Source organism: Accipiter gentilis, chromosome 17, assembly GCF_929443795.1.
Source record: "Accipiter gentilis chromosome 17, bAccGen1.1, whole genome shotgun sequence".
Lineage (NCBI taxonomy): Eukaryota > Metazoa > Chordata > Aves > Accipitriformes > Accipitridae > Astur > Astur gentilis.
In genome coordinates, this window is record NC_064896.1 from 12,057,210 (window position 1) to 12,070,590 (window position 13,381).

Below are 13,381 nucleotides of genomic sequence, written 5' to 3' on the forward strand. Positions count from 1 at the left end.
GGAATTATGTCACTAAGAGACCCAAAGCACAACACTCTCCATCTTCTCTATGTATGCCTGGGAAACACAATATTCACTTCCCAAGGTTGTTATGAGGAATACCATTTGTAACTTGCCAAGCTTAAGAAGCCATACAGCTCTGCATAGCTGTCAATTTAGGGCAGCAGCTTAAAGACAGGGCAGCAGCAGCAGCAAAGCAAAAGGCGAGAGAAGAGTCTCCCCCTTCATAAAGGTCTCAGTTGTCTCACAGAAATCTCACAGTCTAATGAGATGCACCTCATACATCAGGTGGTATTCTTACTTGACAAGCAGAAAGATGGCTTTAAATTAAAAAACTGAAGCACAATTCAACTATAGGCCAGGAAGAGATTAATAAGTATTTCAGATCCTTAATATTAGTGGTGGTCGTCCTCTTCAAAAAAATTCTCAGCTTGAAATCACTTTCCTTTCTGAAGGAAACCACTTCTTTAGATACTGGAATCTTTCAAAGAATTACCTTCTCAGGGACTGCAAAAAACGTTTGTGAAGATGCAGTAGTCCACAGCAGAGGGAAATCACCCTTGAAAACCCTCAGTCACGTACAATGCATTTAAATCATGTATTACCTAACCGCCAAATTCATTACAGATTTAAAAGTTGATAGTGAAGATGGGGTTTTTTAATGAAAATCAGGGTAAGACGTTTTCCAAAGACAACTAAACACAAGTGACTCAAACTAATTTTAAATACAGTGTTTACTGTTATATTTCTCTTGTCAGACAAGCATGTCCCAGACCACTGTGGAAAAATTATTAGTGAAAAATGTGTTCATAGTTATCATGTTACCAGTAAGCAACAATAAGAAACCCAAAGCCTGAGCAACGTTGTAGATGGAAATCTAAGATGAAGAAGCTACAGAACCCGAGGGTGTCACATTTCCTTCCCTCTGACTCAGGCCTGGAGACATTCTAGGCAAAAAAAAACCAACCAGGATGGTAAAGTATGCCTCTTTGACAAACCTGCTGCAGCACTGACTTTTTCAGAGGCTCCCTTGAAAGCGTGGTGCAAGGAAGAGATTTATCTACCCTGAGAAGTGAACTACTCAAAACACTGTTTAGAGCTTTCAACTGTAAATGCTGCCAGAACTCATTCAGCTTATTGTAATGCCAGATGTATCTTAAATTCCTGGTGGTGTTTCACAGATAACTTAGAAACAAAATACAACAGTATCTCTATTGCAAACCCTTGCTTACTTTTTTTAAATGTATAAAAAAAGCCAAGCGGAATTGAAATTATTATGTTTCAAAACATCATCCTCACTATCACTTATTTCATGGGCTACAACAGTACAGTTATTTCTCATTATCCAGTTAATCAAAATATAAGAACTTTTGACAGCATGGCTTAGGAAAAAAGTCAGATTTTTGCTATTTCAGGGGAAAAGTTCCATTTATAAAGTATAATTTTCCAGAAACCCACATAAACACATTTGTACAGTACAGAAACTTCAGCTTGTTTCTTGAAATGGTTTGCTGTTAATTTTTCCATTTAGCTAGAATCCAAGAGTGCTTGGATTCTTCACTACTGTGTACAATATTGCTTCTGCAAATTAGGTTACTACCCAAGCAAAAATTTCCCTGTTAGACTGAAGAGTACAAAATGTACACAGAATAGCCACTTCTAAAACATACTTTTGATGTGATTTGCAAGATTCTTTCTAGCAGCTGAAAACCAAGTTGTTATTCTGACTACTGCTCCTTCTTCAGGCCTACAACAGTGCTGCTACAATGGTAAGTGTAGGTTATTAGCCATCACTTGGGTGGTGTGCTAGCAATCACTGTAGAACCAACACCCACAAAGTTTCTCCAAAATCAACAGGTGAGAACAAAGCTCATATAGATAACTACATCCACACCAAGCCATTGAAAATAAACTGCAACCTATGTAGCCCAGTCGTACACTGGGGAGGGAAGACACCACAGTCTGGAGCTACTGGTGGGCATCACTTTCCTAACATTAAAGGCGTGCTGCATTTTCTGGTACTACAGTCTGTTAATACAACAGTCATGGGGGGCAGGCAGAAAAAAGCTCATTTGTCCCTGTGCCTATCTAGATATTTATCATACCTATCAATGTTCCAGCCCTCTTACCAGCTTAATAAGATGCAGACTAAATATCTCACAGATATAACTATATCCTAGTCTTTCAAAATTAATTTTATCAGCAGATCTCAGTGACTGACCTGGGAGTTAACCATTTTAGAGGTGGGGAGTGAAAGACAAAAAGCAATGGGAGACACACATTTGAAGTCACCTAGCATGCTAATGGCCAAATTCAAAATAAAAATCCAGATCTCTTAAGAGTCCTAAACTAGCACTCTGTAGCCACAGCCAGAAAATCTGAAATCCAGTTAGTCACAACCAGAGCAGCTCCACTTCCAAAAAGAGTATTTTATTCCATGTTCACCAACATTTCTTAGTAAATTCTCCTAGCAAATATTTATAACAATATGGACACAGCAGAATTCTCTTCCTCCCTCCCTCTGGAAATGAAAGGAAACTTACTTGCAAACTTGCAAGGAGCAAGTTTTGAAGCATTTCATCATCCTCGTCACAAATGGTTCTTCAAGGATTCAGTGATGGTGGAGATCTAGATAACTTTTCACATTCATACCATGATACATCTATGGTACATGTTCAGCATAAACAAATGCAGATTGCATTTTCTGCCACCTATGCAATACTTGCATTGGACCTGATTCAGGTTCTACGACCATGAATTCAGCAACTTCCAGGAACACTAATATTCGCTGGGGTTTTTTAGTTACACTGAATGAAGCAGTTAAATACTACCCAATATTCTACAAAATACTTCATTATTTTTTCTTATTCAGTATTTCCCCAACAACAGATATGCCACAGATTGCTGGAGTCCTGGTCTGCATACATTTCCTAGTCTGCAAATTACCAGCTACCTGCAGTGAGAGAGCACTCTGGCACCAACAGGACTCCCCATTTCTCTTTCATAGGGCTCTCTGGCCCTGATGCATTACAATACCTAAAGGCAACCTGAATAGCTACCGGGGATGGGGGGCTGGAAGAACAGACATTAGAGGCGGTGAAAATAAAAGACATCCTTCTTTTTTAGAAATACCAGTCCATGTCACACCACCTCATTTCTTTATCTGAGGATCTAGCAGCTTCGGAAATTACTTTGGACATTGTGTATGTTTTGAATATGAAATATTTCTCTGGTTTTTTCTATTTTCAGTTTTTAAGAACAGGGCTGAAACTGGGACCCTGCATTTAGGAATTAAAAAACACCAAACCGAAACCTTTCATATTTGAGGTTACTTTGTTAGTTCTTATTTTACATGTTTTTATAACAAAACCCTGATAAAAATACTCTTGTGAAATACTTCCTCTTTCATTTATTCACATGGATGAGTTATTTCAAGAACTTGGACCATTAGTTTGTCAAGAAAATGAATTGGTGAACTTTATTATGCAAGACGTTATTCAATACTACAGCATATTTTGGAGCAGCCTATGTTCTCTCAAACACATGCGCACACTTGTGCACAAACAACTCCCAGCCCTTAACTGAATGGAATATCATATGTCCTCCTACACATGCTCTTCTTTTCTGCTAACTGCTGCAGTGCAAGTTATTACATTTGTGTTTAAGGATAGTATGTTTCTCTACTTCTTCTACCCTTAAAAGCAACATTCAGAGATTTGCCTGTGCTGAAAAATACCAGCTAACACTTGCTAAATTGTCACACAAAAAGCTGAAAAAACGCTACTTGTTGGGGATACACTTGAAGCAATCGAACAGCCCCACCACTGCTGGTCTTCCGTGGCCTGCTGGATGAAGGTCGCACCGGCAGCAGCAGCTTCACCTGCTCAGTAGGTGACACCATGGTTTGAAGCTGCCAGCTACCATGCCCACGGCCGTCAGGTCCTGCCCGAAGAAGAGAGCTCAGTTACTTGTTTCTCCTGGAGGACCTTGGTGGTGGAGGTGCACACATGCTGCTCCAAGCAACGTGGGCAAGATATAAACTGTTTCATCACCAAGAAGTATACCTAAACTAAACAGAACCTAAAATTCATTAGTTAATAGAATTCACAGCACCATAATTATAAATCCTGGTGAAGAATGCTAGCTAATGAAGAAACAGCAATTCGCAACGCAATGCACAATGTACTTTCAGGTTTCTCTCTTGAGCTTGACTGAGCAGGCAAAGGGATGCTGAGAACAGTGGAAAAAAGCTACATAGCTTGTTAAAACGGGGATTGCTGCCCTTTTCAAGTGACTAATGTATTTTTTTCCCCTCTAATTACAGTTAGTAGGAAGGTGATATTAGAATAAGCGGCTCTAGGCAGTACATTTCTCTTGTAATTATCCAGCATTGATTTGTTTTCAGTAATTGCCTTTGGATATTTTAGAACAACAGACATTATGAAATATACACAGAAGAAATAAAAATGGATAGTTTTTCATCGACCAGCCAAGTACACAATTTACCTGGCACTGTAAGTAATCTGTCCCCTTGTCTGTATCTAAAAGCAATGTTAAACTGAAGAAAAAACATTTCATAGTAAATAGAGGCCTAGCATAGTCATAGCCAACATCAGCATGAAACTTGTACAATTAAACCACATTTATGTAAAAGCAAAGCAAACTGATCTGTACAACAGTTAGCCTTGTGAAGGTTTGTAAAATGTCATCAGTAAGAATTTAAGAGCCGCAGGTTGAAGTACAAATATTGGAAAAGCAACACACCAAGTCTTATAATGTACTGCTGGTTTTGGAACTGGTTTTTTTTAATTTTCATTTTCAGTGTGAAAATAACGCAGTGGTAACTACCATGCACTCACCTGCACATAAAACCACCCCAGTGCAACACAAAGTTTTCAAACAAGTCCATGTTGTGATACTCAAACTTGGATCAGACTCTGGTAGGGCAACAAAAGACACTCATCCAACAGTTGCTGGCTGTTTTCATCACAAGGAAATATTCCACCTTACAGTTACGTTCTTTCACAGCTGCACAGTCCCCATGAACCAATACATCAGTCTACAGTGCAACCCTCTAAGCCAAAGAATACTGGAGAGTTAGTTTCACCTTTCCCTCTGCACTCTTGCACTGGGGACATGCAGATGGCAGGTACTCACACGCTGCATGCATCCAGTGTTTCAGAAGCCTTTCAATGGCTGTCTAGGGAGCATTGGCCTTAACCTGCCATTGGCCTCTAGGAAGACAATCTGATTTGTGCTTTGTTATTCTAATATATGGATTTGCACAGCATTCTTGAAATATTTTGCTGGAAACAGACTACTTGAACTTCAGTTTTCTAAACAGCACTGTCATCACAGTCATTAAACGCTTAGTGGAAGCCATACCCCAGCTTTTATACTTCTTCCAGTTGTGAGGAACAATTTCTTACCAAACATAAGGAAGCATCGAACTACCAGCCTGCATTTCACAGTGTAAAGACTGCATCATAGAATCAGGTGAAATAATTTTCCCTGTTCTTCCTAAAATTATTTCATCCCACAAACATTAGCTACTCCTCCAGATTCTAAAACAATACGTGACACTAATCACAGATATTACCTAGTAAATAGCTACAAAGCATAATTATCATATCCTTCATTTAAAGACAGGGTGTTCTACTTCCTTAATAGTGTCAGATTTTGCCTGCTAAATAACTGCAAAGCATCATTCTTGTATCCTTCAGTTAAGGTTACGGTGTTTTGCTTCCTTAATGGTGACTGACCAAACAATACATAAGCTACAGGAAAACAGCGCCATTCCTCTCTCACACTACCTGCAGATTTGATTAATGGTACGACGCTGTTATTGTAGTCTGTGCTACAGACAGCAAAATGCAAGATAAGCTCAGCTGACTAGCTGGTCTTGCAAGAACCAGCACATTTCTTCTGCAGTCAATCTGAACACATAAAATACTCAGACCCCAGTTCAGAGTTTGTGAGTGTAAATTTTTGCAAGAGTACTACAAAGTGCATTCACTTTTGTTTTATCAGGAGTTAGTACTGATCATCACAATTTTATATATATATCTATATAAAAATCAGTCTGGAAGTACAACCTGCTGTCCCAAATGCTTCTGAGCAACAGCACTGGTATACAATTGTAGCAAAGTGTGTACAATTTGTGTAGTAGCTAAAATTACACAATTTGTGTAGCAAATTCACTGGTATTTTTTCACTATTCCTGAAAGCAGAAGGCCAGTATTTTGCTGAGAACCAGAAGAGGTGACTACAGAAGAATTACTCTCTTCAGGTGATGCCTGTGCTCTCTTCAGATGGGGATACTGGGACTTTCTTAGTGGCAAGGTGCCCCAAAAAGGAAAGATGTTATCCTTAAGAAGAAGATCGCACTAACATTAGTCTCATGGAAGAATTCAGCTTCCCCTGACCAAACAAGAGGAGACCAAAACTGCTGTGTAATTTGTGGAAACACAGAAAACCAGTTTTAATTGATGATGCACTACTTTTTAAAGTTAGCTTCGGTTCCAATTAAATCACAAGTGGCATGGCTGAGAGCATGGTATTTTCTGCTCTGCTGGGGTGGCCGGGGTCCAGGCCATCTGCGTGGAATGCACGGCAGGACATTCCACCCTTCCGCCAGCATGGCCAGCGGTGCCAGCCGCTCCTGCAACCCGCTGAGGGGACAGGGAGGGATCTTCTTTTGTTTTCTTTATTTGTTTATTTGCTTTACTCTGGCAGCAGGCAAAGGGCTCTTCTCTTGCCAAGTTCATTACCATTGTAAAATGTTCCCAATTACACTGAGTAAAATGCGCTACAGTGAGGAGGGGGAAAAAAAAAAAAAACCTGCAAAGTTTACAATTAAACTACAGGACTTTATAAGCCTTGGTTTTAGGAAACAGGTGAGAGCTGGACATAGCACACCTCTCCTAAATGCTCAAATTCACACAGATCACATGTTCAAAATATCTCTTCCAAATTTTTCAATTAAGTTTTTTGTTAAATAAAGAATCACCCATGTGCTATCAGCCTCTTCATTTAGTGATCTTCTACAAAACCTTTCCAAAACTTCACAGTTTTATGTTTATATCTGGGAATATTCAGTCATAGCCAATTTATTAATTACCATTTTCTACAAATGACAATCAGTTTGTTATTACCAACATTAAAAGGCATGCCTGTATCTCCTTGCCCCCATTAACTCTCTCCTTCATCCCACCAAGTTCTTGTCCCCCACCCACTGAGTGCAGACATAAATTGTTGGTGCAGCATCTCGCAGTCTCCTAAAGACAATAAACTAACCAAGCAGCAATATTCTGCTAGTGGCAGAACTGATCAAGGAAAATCCCATCCTCCTTTTCCGCAGTGGCACCACAGCCTAAATCAGCCTTTGCTGTATGACTGTGCTCTGAGGGAGTGAAAAATGCCACATAAAAGCATTTCCAAGCAAGCACCGTTATGCTTAAAAGACAAGATTAAGAACTTTAGCTGTAGCACTTGCAAAACTCTGGACACCAAGTTGACTGTCATTGCATATATAGAGAGTATATGCACAGGAAAAGTTCTTACTCATTTACAACACAGAGTTGTTCTATGTCTACTGTGCAATTCAAACATTGCATGTTTTCCTCTGAAGAGACTTTATTTGCTGACTTGCCTCTTATGTCTAATTTATGGTCCCAAAATATACCTATCATTCTCCCACTTCTCAGATCAGGCAGTGCTGTATCAGCAGGGTCTAAGCTGCAAAAGACAGGAGACCTTCCTCTCCGAGTATGAGGAATCCATTCCTGTGTAGTAACCATTAGTCCTCCAAACACAGCAAGAGACAGTACGGAACTATACTCTGACATGCAGGAGCAAGGCTGTCCCTTCCAAGATACAGAAAACCAAAATATGGTACTTGTTTGAAAGGCATTATTCTCAAATCCCTTCTGCTCAGTTGGAGAGCAAAGCATTTCCTTCATATATTAAGAAACTGATAGAAGACCTGAGCATAGTAATAACTCTATAATAGACTACAAGAGTGCTGAAGATCCCACAAAACCCGTATCACTTTCCCAACATACATGAGGTTCCAGCAGCCAAGAATTAAACCCAGAAATCTTCCCTTGCTCTTTCACAATGGAAAGATTTCACAGTTACACTTTAATACAAAAGGAAGCAGTAAGCTGAACAAACACTTACTGTCAACCCTTAACCAGCATAAGCTTAGGAAAAAGGATGAGAGAAGCAGGAGAGTAGGAATATCGTTAAAGGCAAGCACTCACCCACCACTTCCTTAAGTTAAACAAAAGGCACAGAAACTAATCAAGCTGCTGTAGACTCTCTGCCCAGCTCATACCTGCCACACAGCTTCTGCCCACAAAATACCACAACACCAGACGTGAACATTTCGAAGACTGAACGTTACCCTTTCGTGAAGTGTTCCCAAATTTCTCAGCAGAAAAGAAACAAGAAAATGGACTGCTGTCTAAATCAGTTTACCTAAAATAAGCCATCCCTTCTTCGACACTCCCTACCCCAAGGGATTTAAGCAGCATGCATTGCCATGATCTGACAAGGTAATCCAATAAACTGGACAGTCTCCCTCTCGCCTGCACAAGGGCACAGCTGCTCTGACTCCTCATCTAGGCCTTGTATGTCCAAATGTCATCTGTAACAGCTCTGCCAGATCTTTACTGAAGTAGGAAGTGTTAGGCACTCCTCTAATCAAGGCTGCAGTTAGACCTACATGCAGATAACCAAACCCTGAAGGCTTCTTCTGACACAAAAAGATTAGCAGAGCTTCTGGTTTTTTAACCATCCCTTTTCACCTCCTATCTCTGTTACAGTAGCTCTGCTAAAACTTGGTACACTTCCCAAGCAAACCTGTCACCAGCTAATCTCTAAAAGCCACCAGCACTCTCCCCCCTCCGCACCAGATGGATCCGTCCACGAAACAAAAACAGCTGCTCCTGATAAACCTACATGGCTGCATTTCACAATACACTGGAGACCTCTGAAGCACTGCATCTGACCACAGAATGCTTGGTCCTGTAACAAGTGTATTGATGCACTGCCCCTCACATCCTGGAAGCACAAATATTACTGGAAAAAAGTACACAAAATCAGGAATTTTAAGAGTGAACTGAGTCACAAGAATGAATGTACTCTGAACAGCAGCTAGGTAACATCAGGTTGAACAAAATTACAGCCATCTTCAGTGAGTCACAAAACAAAATACAACTTGCAGAGAAAGTGATTTAAGAACATTCTGTTATAATTTATTTTAGTCAAGAACTTCATGACATTTCATATTAAAGTGTATTTTTGCTCTGTAAGTTACACACTGGATTTTCACATCACAAGACGTCTAGCTGGGAGCATGTAGCAATAGACAGTATGTGATGCACATCCTACTTCCTAACTTCTCTTTGGTTCCCTGACCAGCACAAGTTTGCCATCCGTGGCACTAACAGAAAGTGAGGATGTTTATCGTTATTCTTCTATAATCGCACATTCAATAAACAGGATTTCATGCATAACAGCTGCATCCAGAAATGGGCAGTGTGTTTTATCAAAGTCAGTCCTTTACCAAAAGATTACATCTGACTACCCCACAAAGGCAATCCATTCCTGTCCCCAGGATACACGGCATCCCCATTAGGGAGCGTTACGTCAGCAGAAAAAACTAGCAAAAGAGAGACATACCTTGGAGTTGGGCTTTTTGTTGGCTATTACCATAGAGGGTGACAGAACACAAAAGAAATGATACAGAATGAGTCTGATTTGCATTCACATTGCTGTAGCAAAGCAACTTGAATATAAAAGAAAGCTAGTCTGATTTTAGCAGAAAACAAGCTGATATACAAACTATTCTTCCATCAAGTTAGAAAGGCTAAATCTCAGCTAAAAACTACATTTATGGAAAGTGTGCTAAAGCATCTGTTAAAACATATCAACCTAATTAGCATTTTCCCCAGAAAATTCACACATGTATGTACAAAGCATCACCACAAACCCTCACGAGATCTGCAGCAATTAAACAGGACACCCAGCAAGTTGACATGCTGCTTGTTTCTGCAATTGCCCTGGCCCCGCTACGCTTCGGTTTACCAGGGCACCCTGATTTTGCCGTTCTGACTGATTACACTTTGTCATCAGATTTGAAGTTACTTTTCTTCCTCCAAACAGAAACATATTCTTTCATAGTGAGATTTCTGGATCCACACTTGTAGCAAACAACAGGAACAACGTTCTAGACATTTGAACAATTATTTATTTCTCAGAGGACATATTACATCACTGAAAATGGATTATTTTAGAGATTTTCATAGAAAAAAAAATTAGTTTCATCTTGTCTAGTACATAATGAGTTTCTGAGAGAGACCATAGCACCTAACATCACAGTTCCAGAAATACATTAAGCCAGCAAACTGTCACTACCACCATTAGAGTTGATCCCACTCCCCCTCCATCACTCCTGGTGTTTCAATCTTCCCTCTGTGCCTTTCCCATGCAGAGGTATTTGTGCAGCAGTACAGTGAACTGGATCAGGAACTGATCCCAGTTGAACTGAAATGCTGTTTTCTTTCCATTAGTTTTAACCTGCATCACTAGCAGGATCCAGTTCCTAATGAGATCCCTCAAGCACTTGAGCTGGCAAAGAAAGGGGACTAAACAGCTGGAGTAGTGAGAAGAGAGCACTTCTCACGGCAGTCCATTTGGCACAAAGTGCTCAGGGTACTATGGCATAAAATACATAGTCTTTGTGTGATACCAAGATTTTTGTTATATGATACTGTGGTGCTTTTTATAAAGACCTGTTACTCCCTGTAAATCTGTATATTTAAAGGTCAGTTCCACAGAAAAGCCTTCAAGGTTGCCTTTACATAGCCTTCAGTTGTTGCTAAAACCCTCTTCCGAAGAGAAAGTCAAGTATATGTATTAGGAAATGAAAAAATCAAAAATCAAGAGATGTACTGGGTAGTGAGCAGAACAAGGTACCAAACATGAGATATTTATGCCAAGTCCAACAAAATTAAGAAGTTCCACAGCAGTCAATGCCTCTCTTCTCACCTTCTCCAGAAGAATAGTTTTTAAAAACAAAGGAAGGATCACAGTAGTAGTGATTGGGCACAACTCCTAATGTAGCCAGAGCTCCCTGGGGCTGAGGCCTGCTCTTCTAGCCCTATGGTTGTGGTTACTACAGACATAGTGGTACCAACATGTATGTTGGGTGGCACATTATTGCAACGGGCAAAACAAATATGTGCTTGTTTTGCAGAAAATTCTCCTCCTCCTCAAAGTGATCCACCCCATCTCTTTCTCAGTATTATAAAAGCACTTTAATGTTTTTACCTTTTCAATGCCACATTGATAATTCCACATTTACCTTCTCCAGTCTCAGTCACGAAGAGTAGCAACACATTTGTTATGTTGCTCTTTTTTTTTTTTGCCCAGTTGCATGGATACTGGGAGAGGAAAAGCCATGTGTAAGAGATTTTAATTGATGTTGATTTCATGCCATAATTTTATAGTTTTCGTACTTCAGTGTGCTAATGTTTTGTTCAAAATAAATCCAAATGATACAAAATGATGAGCTAAACCTAGCATTTAATTTTCCAAACAGTACTTGCACATTCTGCATTTTGATACATATGCTAATATCTACTAATTAGAACCATAACAAAGACTTTAAAGATAGGAATTAGGGAGAGGAACTTTCCAAACCAGATTTATTTATTATATGACAAAACAAACATTAGCACCATTTCTCCTGTATAATGATGGAAAATATTCTCAACAGGAGACACAGGGAGGAAAATTCTAATAGTAAAAAAAATAAGAAAATTAAACAAAAAACTATGCATTATAAATTTGCCATTTCATTCAGTATATCCAGCCTCAAACACTGTTGAAATAAAAATTATCTAAGTTTTAGCAAAGCTCAGAAACAAGAGATACCACAGTTTCTAGGTGGTACAGTACAAATTCTAGGTACAGAAATGAGTGGCATAGAAGGGCTGAATGATGAAATCTATACTGCAGTATTACGATTAAATTCTCTGTATCTGTAGCAAAAAATAGTCTTATTGTTTTAGAGCACTTAAAAGACCAGGAAACCTTCTACGCTCAAATGCTTTTTTACATAGATGAAGGCATATTTTATTTTTTATCAACACTCTAACTAACTTAGTTTAAGAGGTTGTTTTACAGTAGCCTACAAAAGATGAAGCAATATGATTTCACTGAATGGGAAGATCCTAATCAGTACCTTGTATTAGCAATTTAAACCAAAGAACACTGAGACAGGGCTAGAGTAATACCGGTCACATTCCTAGTAAAACTTGATTGATACATTCTAAAAGCTCCTCGTTTTGTAATACTTAATTTCCATCAACCATTCTGCTTTTACATTAAGCCCATAAGCAAAATCATATGAATGTATTTCTAGTGAGCATATACCAAAATACTCAGAAGTATTTCAGCATGGCAGGAATAGGCTGTTGCCCTATAAGAACTGCAAATTATATCACCTTTTAGCAAGTTACCAGCAACAGGCCACTCACAAGTGCCTGGTAATGGAAAGCAGCTTGTTTTCACGGGAGTTAACACTTACCTTACAGCTAACCCATCTCAACTTTGCAGGCCTGCTTACCTCAGCAATCTGCACATTTGAAATAAATAAAGCAGTAGGAGGGGAGAAGTTTATATTTCTGTTCCAGGATGCTGCTTTCAGTATTTGTGCAAGTTCACCTGTGGTTACACTGTTCCATAATGACAGCATGAACAGTCAAACTGCTACAAGACTACTTTTTTCTTAATACATAACCTGAGGGAAAAAAAAAAAACAACTGAACCACAATTCAGACTACTTAGGTATCTGTATCATCACAAAATACTTATTAAAAAGCTACAAATATATCCATTAATTAAAACAACCTTGCTAGTTGTTCAACTCTTACACCATTCATGAACATATGCACTTCTATCCTTGGCATTCACCAACTTTGTCAGGTGAAAGCACAAGACATCCTTCAAGCCACATTCTCAGTAGGAGCACAAGACTGAAGGCAATAACACAATTTGAAAACAGGATGCACACAACGAGATTTTTTGCATGCACGTTCCCAACTTACATCTTCAAGGAAGATTTGGGCAAGGGGAGAACAGATTCAAGCCCAGCACTTTACATAACCAGCAAAACAAATCAACAGCAACAAGATTATGTTCCAAATGCTGTTGTCTAACTGGAAGGCAAATCCAAGAAGCCCTGCAGGAAACACAAGCTAGAAGGAAACTGTCTTATTTCCTATTGCTTCTGTGTTTAAAAGCATCCCTAGTATGCATAATTCAAGATGTCATTGGTAGTGAAAACAGAAGCCCAGCTTAACTCCATAGC

General features: G+C 39.3%; 1 protein-coding gene across 2 annotated transcripts in view; it reads right to left on the reverse strand.

Moving 5' to 3' along the window:
* Positions 1 to 13,381, reverse strand: part of MOB2 (MOB kinase activator 2) — a 121,403-nt gene that overhangs the window by 90,609 nt on the left and 17,413 nt on the right. Inside the window, exon 1 of one of the 2 annotated variants that reach the window (XM_049820781.1) lies at positions 8,482 to 8,510. The exons of the other annotated variant lie outside the window; for it this stretch is intronic. Within the exon in view, the coding sequence (XP_049676738.1) occupies positions 8,482 to 8,495 (14 nt within the window). The 5' untranslated portion in view covers positions 8,496 to 8,510. Of the gene's footprint in view, positions 1 to 8,481; positions 8,511 to 13,381 lie in introns of those variants that run through there. 2 annotated transcript variants of the gene reach the window in all.